General features: G+C 45.7%; 1 protein-coding gene across 1 annotated transcript in view; it reads right to left on the reverse strand.

Annotated features, from left to right (window-relative positions):
* The window catches only part of NMT2 (N-myristoyltransferase 2), a 31,797-nt gene extending 25,823 nt beyond the window's left edge, over positions 1-5,974 (reverse strand). The window contains exon 1 of the mRNA XM_082044910.1: positions 5,852-5,974. Within this exon, the coding sequence (XP_081901036.1) occupies positions 5,852-5,961 (110 nt within the window). The 5' untranslated portion in view covers positions 5,962-5,974. The remainder of the gene's footprint in view (positions 1-5,851) is intronic.
* Between the last annotated feature and the right edge of the window lie 2,560 nt (positions 5,975-8,534).

Genomic DNA, 8,534 nt, shown 5'->3' on the forward strand with positions numbered 1-8,534 from the left:
TTCTACCAGGATAATCTTGGTCTGTTCTTTGACCAGCTCAAGGCCTTTCTCATAGAAAAATGCTTATTCTTTTTAGCTCAGAAAGAGGAAGGAGAGGACTAAATTGCTGTGTTTAAAACTACTTATTTTTTAAAATCTTCTGAAATCCCAGTCCTCAGAGCTCATGACCTTCAGGTTTAGAGTTTTTGCATTGCCTCTTGCAAAATAAATATTGCTATATTTGTCTGACAGGTTATCCAGGGATCATTCAGAGCAGTTATTTATGCACAGTCTCCTGCTTGGATCAAGTCTTTTTTCACTGTTACAGTCTGCAGAATGTAAAAGAGGTTTAAAGAGAGATCCACTCTTCAGGCATGCCTGCAACCCTGAGGTTTGGCAGCAAGCAGCACGCAGAAACTTCTACTGAGTAAACAGGTTTGTCCAACACAAGTTACAACCAGAGATACCAAGCAAATTAGGGCAAAAGCAAAACCAAAACATCTCAGGATTTTTTGTCCTTCTCATACTCCACCCTGGAAAATGCCAAAAGGCTCTAAAAAGTGGGAGAGAATAGCTGGGAAGGGAGGAACTTTGTTGCTCAACTTGTGGTAATGACACTGAACGTGACCGCATAAAGGATATGCAAAGGCAATGAGATTAAAAGCAAAGACTCCTATGTAAAGCTTTCCTCTTAATTAAACATTCTTGTGGGCTGACTTCAGATGAGTTCTCCTTTATCTGGTCAGGTACACCTATATGATGACACCACAAAATGTATCTCACTCTTAGAATTTTGGCGGGGGGAGGAGGGGAGATGGAAATACCCACTTCTATGAAAGCTGACCTTTTAAGTGTGAAATCTCTTCTGCTGAGCTACCGCGCTACCATTGAAGAGACACAACTCAGAGCGCAGGTCCCGCGTGGGAAGCAGGACAATGACATGCAGCTCAGGCTGATGCTACATCTGGCTGTCAGGTCAGGAAACGTAACCTTTTCACACACCAGATGAACACATCTGCCCAGTCCAGCCACCATGTAGACCACAGCCAGTTATACTGACAAAAATATTCAGTGTTAGGCTCGGGGAACATTTTGACTGTGTCAGTCTGGTACAGACACACTTACACCAGGAGCATGTTACTGTCAGTACTTCACTGACAGAAGGGCGAGCCTACACACAGAGGCTGAGGTGTACCTGAGCATAGACGTGGTCTAAGGTATTTTTAACTGCATCCGCAGTGATGGTTTTGTCAGTCTGATGAATAAGAAAGAAGTGAGACCAGCACAAAAGTGATGTGCAAATCAAAATTCCGCTGAGGCAAAAGAAGAGTCGAAAGATGTCATTCTGCCCCAAAAAGGCTTAACCTTGCCACAGAAACAGGCTGTGGATATGGCTGAGGCAGTCACTTGGGCTCACAGTTTCATGATTTTGTCTGCAAGATACAAATGCCAGCCCTTGATCCCACCCACATGCCTTTCCACTTATGTACACACATCTGGTGTTTTGCATAAATGTGAAAAAAAGACTCCTGCTTCTCCCTGCACGTGCTGGCGTTTTTTGTTCATTTGGTTTGGTGTTGTTTTTTGGATTTGTTTGTTTGTTTGTTGTTTGCGGGGGTTTTGTTTGTGTTTGTTGGTTGGTTTGTGGTTCTGTTTGTTGTTTTGGTTTGTTTTTTAAAAAATAAAACAAAACCAAACCAACCAACCAACCACTGAAGGGAGGACTGTGGCAAAGGCAGATAAACTTACTTTGTGAAGCCCTGAGCAAAATCATGAGAAGCTGAGATGGATGAATCAGGAGAAGCCTGACAGTTACTCTACTCAGGTGGTCAAATTGATTTAGATCCCTGGGTTTTTTTAAATTATCTTTCCCACTGAATATTTGTCAATGTTATTTTAATTGCCTTTTTGGACACTAAATTCTGCTTTACAAGAAGCAGCTTTTTGTAATATCAAAATCTGTTTTAAATTACATTGAATGGTAAGTTTAAGTTAGCAATTTCTCAAATTTAAAACCAAACATCTACTTCAGATGTTTATTTTTAAGCTGCAAAGGCCTGGGCCCATGTGGGGTTTCTGCCTTCACAGTATTTTTTACCCTATCTGTGAATAAGAGAGGTTGCAAAATCACATTTCTGAAGATGTTATATAGATCTTTCTGATCACAAAAATCAGATCTCATTTATATGGGCAAGACTCAAAAAAATTTCAAAGTAGTATTATTTACAGTAGAGCTGTCCTTTCTTTATAAAGAAAATGGAGGCTCAGATGCAAAGGGCTTTCCCATTGCTGTATTAGACTACCATCACTTCCACAGAATAAGAAGGTCCTGACCAGAAGGGCTTATGTCCTCCAAATTCCACTTACTAACAAACTACCGCTACTAACAACCTCTCTGGACAAAGATTTCATTCCCATAAATTTCAGTACTTGAAAACGAAAGTTTTTTAGGCATGAAAACCTAATAGCAATGCCTTTAAACCTAACTCATCAGCTATTCCTCAAAGCTCTATGTGTTTCTTCTGCCTCCCCCTCCAAGTCTGTAAGGCTGTACCAGGATGTAAATCTCATCTGCTAAAACAGAGCACTGCCTCCAGCACTTTAAAAAGATATTTTTTAAATCTAAAAGTAGTGCTGATTATGAAGTTGCCATTTGACAATAATCAAAGGGGTATACTACTAAAACATTCAAAGTAAATAATTTCTGAGGGTTGGTGGAGTTGTTTAAACATCATAATTTTTCCTTGTCTGTTTACTATAATAAACCTCCTGTGCCCAAAGCCTTTCTGCCATTGAGCATAAAGAGCTATTTAGAAAGAACTGAGAGACCTTACAAAGCCAGGCTCAGCAGGGTGGATTCAGGTGCAATAAATAATTTTTTTCTACATACACACTAACAAAGCTATTCTGTAAACAGCACCTTATTATGAAACAGAACAAGTACAGCATAATGCATCTAGCAGGAGCAAGCTGCAGACACAGAATGGGAGAACAGCAATGAGTCACACAACATACATAATCCTGCATCTAAAAAACAGGAGCAGAAGCAGAGGACAAAGACATTTGCACAGTCGAGAGCTATAAAACCGTATTTTCTGCTGCAGTCATTCAGTGCTCAGGCACATAAAAACAGGAAATAAAAAAAGAAAATAAAAATTATACATAAATATATACACAAACCGGGTTTTTTTGTGGTCAGCTTATACGGAAATGTTTTCACAAATGTCAAGAAACAGCCTGAAAGTAACTTCATTTACAAAGCAATCCTACCAGAGACTGTCACACAACACACACAACACATACTCTACCTACTTCTAAAAAAGTGAGGTTAAAATAGCATAAAATACTGATAGGCAGCAATGGAGACCATTCAGAATTCAGCAAGTCACTTGACACAGTCACAGTCTCAAGTATACTTGAGACTGCTCATAAATTGCTTAGGTATATAAAACCTAATCTAAAAGCTCAAAGCTAACTTTAAAGCTACTTCAAAAATTAATATACCATTGTAGGGAGAAAACAGAGAGTAGCTAGGCATCTATTACCATGGGTTAATGTCCCAGATGAAGAGTAGATCTTTGTATTTTCTGTAACGTAAGATTTTTCTTTTTATTTGATGGAATTTGTTCAAATACTTCAGCCTGCAGACAAATAGTAGCAAACAAGAGTCTCAAAGACTATAGGAAAATAAAGTAATTCAGAAGTCAATATTAGACTTCATGCATCAGAAACATGATGAAAAACCGATACTAATACCTAGAGGCTTTTTCTGCTGGAATGCTCTACCACTAATTTAATTAAACTTCATATTACTTGGAAGCATTCACTTTAATATTCAAAGATTAATAAAGCAGCTTCTTTGAAATACTCATTAAAATACATCTGTGATATTCAACAAAAATCAGTTTTGGGGAGAATGGTTTACAGCCCGCAGCCACAGTACTTGTCCGTCAGAGCTCAGCAAGACCCAAGTTGGAGTAGAGCAGCAAGCAGTGATTCAGAACACACCGAAGTGCAATTCTTTGTGCCCTGGCTGCTTCTCACACGCTGCCACAGCAGCCCGAGCATGTGGCCACCAGCCTGGCTACGTTGCAGAGGGCAGTGACCACTCGGTCAGGCTCCCAAACAGGAGAGAAAACTGTAGCAGGAGTAGATACAAATGAATTCCAGACAGGCATCAGCTATCAGACAATCTTGCCTGCCATGTCAGGTTGGCTCCTATGAAGTCCAATGAACATTCTCTGCTCTCAGCAGTGTTACTTGTAAGTATTTGGGAATCATCAACTGTGGCATATTTACGCAAATACACATAACAAAAGCCCCAAGATAGTAAACGCTGTTTCGTCCTCTTTTAATATCTTGGATTTATATTACTGTAAATACTTTTGACACAACTGTTTTAGCATGCATGCCATGAATTCACTGACAGAGCAGCAAGAACAAAAGTTTTCCCCTCTCCTGCCTTTTAGACAACTCAGTCACCTAAGTCTCTTATATTTCTCTTACCACATTTATGATGCAGAGCTGCTTGTTGCCAAGCAAATCCAAGAGAGAGGAAACGACAAACAGCGTACATCCTCAAACATCAATCACCTACAGAGACGCTCTCAACCAGATGAATGAGAAATTCATGAGGAAGATATTTGTGTAAGAGTGTACAGATTACCCTATTTCTATTTTAGGTTACTCCAGCCATTCCTAGTTGTGACAACAAAGCATTTTCTCTGCAATCATGTTTTCTAACACTGCCCCCCCAAAAAAACAGTAAATCTAAATGAAGACGATTTTTAGAACACATTCATCCCACTTCCCTGCCCCAAGAGTCCCCAGCCACTGAGCAAGTCAGACCCTTGGCACCTTGTGCCAGGACGAAGCCAAACGCCGCCCGGGTGCGAGGGCTTTACGGCAGCTGCCTCTCCTGTCAGCTCGCCAGCAACTGGAGACAGCGCCTGATCTGCAGCGTGGGAAGATTTAAGACGCAAGGCTGGTGGAGAAGGACCTACAACCACAACAACAGCGTCTGCTCCAGCTCACGCCTTGGTAAAACACGCGCTCTGCTCTCTGCAGCGTGGGGATTTAGAGGTAATATTTCCTTTTTGGACAATTGGTGACGTTGAGGATGAGTGTCTGCACGACAGACGGACACAGATGATGCCCGGACAGGTGCGCGGGTCGGGTGGGGAGCGTGTGTGGGGTGTAAGGGGGGACCGGAGGGACGGGCTCCGCTGGAACCCGCCAAAAGAAGCAGGGGAGCACGGGGACACTTCCCCAGAGCACCGTGACCCACTACGGTGTCTTCCTAACAGCGAAAAAACAAAGCAAAACAAAACAAGAAAAGCCCCCAAATCCTGAAACAGCATAGACAACAAAACAGGATCTGCCCTCGCTTTTAATGCCCGCTTTTAAGGCCCGTGTCCGGCAGGGTAGCGCCAAACCCTCAGACCGCGGGCGCGGCCCCCGCCTCTCCCTTCGGCAGTGGCCGCCCCCGGAGGGACGAGGGGAGCCAGGGCGAGGGGAGCCGGGGCGAGGGGAGCCGAGCCGGCGGCACCGCAGGGCGGCGGGTCCTGCCCGCCCGCGCACGCTGCCACCCGCGGCAGAAGGCGGCCCGGGGGAGGGCGCAGCCGCCGGCGGGGCCCCTCGGCCGCGGCCGGCACCCGCGCAGGCGCCGCGGAGGAGCAGCGGGCCGGGCCGGGTCGGGCAGGCCGGCAGCGGCTGACAGCACCGCGGCTCACACGCCCTTGCACTCCACTGCCCGCCCCGGGCCCTCTCCGGGCGGCGATGGGAGCCCGGCCCGGCCCGCCCTGCGCGGCGGCCGCAGACACGGGGGCTGCCTCCCCGAGCTGTGCCCGCCCGGCCCGCAGCGCGGCCCTACCCCTTGGCGTGCTCGGCCTCCTCCTCATTGTCGCCGTCTATGCCGCAGGTGTCCTGGTCATCCAGCTCCAGGCTCTGCTGGCTGGCCGCAGACTCGCTGTCCTCCGCCATCACGGGGGAAAGAGGGAGGGAAGGGGGCGGGGGAGCCTATGAAAGGAACCGGGGCGCACGGGCAGATGCAGTCTGGAGGAGCTCCCTCTAGCTGCTGTCCTCCCCCGTGCTGCCGGAGGAGCGGAGGCCGCCCAGCCGCTCCCGCGGGAGACCGGGGTGGGGCTGTGCCCTGCCCTGCCCTGCCCTCTCCTGCCCACTTCTTTCCCTCGCTCCCGGCCGCCGCCTGTCCCTCTTTCCCCCGACATCTACCCGCGCTCCTTGCCTCCCGCGGCCCTCATGTCCCCTCACCGGGTCGGCGCTGCTCCCTTCGCCAGGGAGGCCCGAGGCGCGGGCCCGGCGGTGGCCTCACCCCGGCTTGCAGGACGGCCAGGGCCCGCTCGGCGGGGCGGCCGCTACCGGGCCTCGGCAGCACCGGAGCGCGCTTTGCCAGGTCCCCGTGTTTTCTTCTCACACCATCAATACTTCGACGGCAAAGCTGCTGCTGGCAGACGCTGCCGAGGCCGCCGTGGCCATCCCCTGCACGGCGGCGGGCTCCCGCAGCACTTGGTGTTTTCCCGGAGCCTTTTGTATTTCTACAAGCTTCATGCTAGAAGAACTGGAGTCGAACGGTAATGACTTGAACCCAGGAAAACAACTGAAGAGAAATTTGTATTAATTATTTGAACTCTCGTCATTTTCAGGGTCATATCAATAATTCTGGATGAGATTCAGAATTTCTGAGTGCTTGGTTTAGCGGTGCTGCCAAACATCACATTAATACAGAGGAACAGCATGCATCAGTTGTAATTTCTTCTTATCCCCGCCACCCTCTTGGAAGTCATTTAATGTGAGGCAGATACTGCTTCCTCCCATTTTGATTCAAGGTGGTGATTTGGATTACTTTTTCTTATTTTTGATTTAAGGTGGTGTAACGTTAGATACTGCAGGTGATATGTCAAGTAAAAGATCTCACTAGCTGAGCAGAAGACAGCTAGATACACCTCCAGCTGTGCTCTCAGTCAAACTCTGAAACTATGCGTGTTGAGCACCAGCTCTGGGCCACTCTATCCCGCAACACGTGAGCTGCCACAGGAACTTGTAATTCAAATGCATCAGATCCTCAGCAAGTCAAAGGCAGACAGTATAATGGTAAAAAAATCAAAAGCCCCGGTCACCCTGACAGCTATATTTCATCAACGATGATTCTCCTAAACTGCCTCCCAGCTTCTCTTGGTCTAAGTTGTCAGTTGTACCATACGGGAAGCACCACCCTCCTGCTGCCAGATAATCACTGAATATTTGCCTCCTGTCGCAGGTGGACTTCTGAGAGCTCCTTCAGCTTTGTCATGAAATGACAGAGGCAAAGATGATATTCTGAATGGATAATGGAGTATGGATTGAAATAGTAGCTGCAGTGACTGGAAAATTCAAGGGTACTAAATCAATGAGGCTAGAAAATATTCAACCAGCACATTCCAAATAAGATAAACCATGACATAGTACACATATCTTTTAAAAACAGCAGTTTTCCCTGAATATGGCTAAATTGTTAAGCTGGTGTTGTTCTTCCATAGATGAGCAAAAGGAGAGAGGAAAAAAAAGTCTAGGCAGGTGGCCTGCTCTCAATGATTGCAAAACTGACGGAGTCTGTAATTAACACTTGGCCAGTTATGACCTCCCAATGTCAAGCTGTTGCTGTAGTTCAGAGGGGAAATGTGCCTTTCATGTTACCACATTTTGAAATGGCCTTTAGAAGCAAGCCTTCAGTCAGTTGTACTGTATATGTATATGTATAATCTTCAGTCAGTTGTACTGTATATGAAAGGAAGTAGCCTGTCATGGCTACACAAAATGAACTTTTGCCTCTAATTCTGAGAGGCTTTGAGCTGGCTTGAATGTAAGCACATGAGTATAGGCCCAGATCCACAAATGGACTTTGGCGTCATCATGTTTAACTTTTTCCTGGTTAACTCCCTCAGCAAAATCCAGGACTCAGAATGAAGTCCTACAAACATTCAAGTACTCTGGGCATTTCAGTGGCCAACACAAGTTCAGAAGAACTCTGGACCACCAAGAGAGGAGCCATTGAAACTTGGTAGTGAGAAATACTGAGGACTGGGAAGCCTGAACTCCCAGGGCTGTACAGGCTTTGTCAGATCTCACCTGTTGGATGAACCATCAAGTGAGACTGTGCAGTATGTGGTCAGGGTCGTACCCTTCTTCTTCTTCTTGCTCTTCTGCGACTGTGTTCTGAGTATTAAACACTGCAGAAGAAAAGTCCCTGAAATTTTAATGTAGTCACAGGATTGCTCCTACCTTTACACAGCACATTGAAATATCAATGGCATTTATCATTTAAAATGGATTTGATATTGCAAGTAATAATAATAAACAACTTGGTATGAACTTTTTGTAATCTTGTAAGTTGGAAACAAAACTGATCCAATTTGAAAATTAGCTACTTTTAGTGTTTTCTCTATTTTTCTAATAAATATTTTTTAAAAATTAGTTATGGAGCAAATATGCTTAGACTTTGCTTCAAACAAGTGTCTACTAGTACTACCTCACGACAGTTTTTTTATTGGCTGCTCTTT

Source organism: Streptopelia decaocto, assembly GCF_964273445.1.
Source record: "Streptopelia decaocto genome assembly, chromosome: 2".
NCBI classification, from domain to species: domain Eukaryota; kingdom Metazoa; phylum Chordata; class Aves; order Columbiformes; family Columbidae; genus Streptopelia; species Streptopelia decaocto.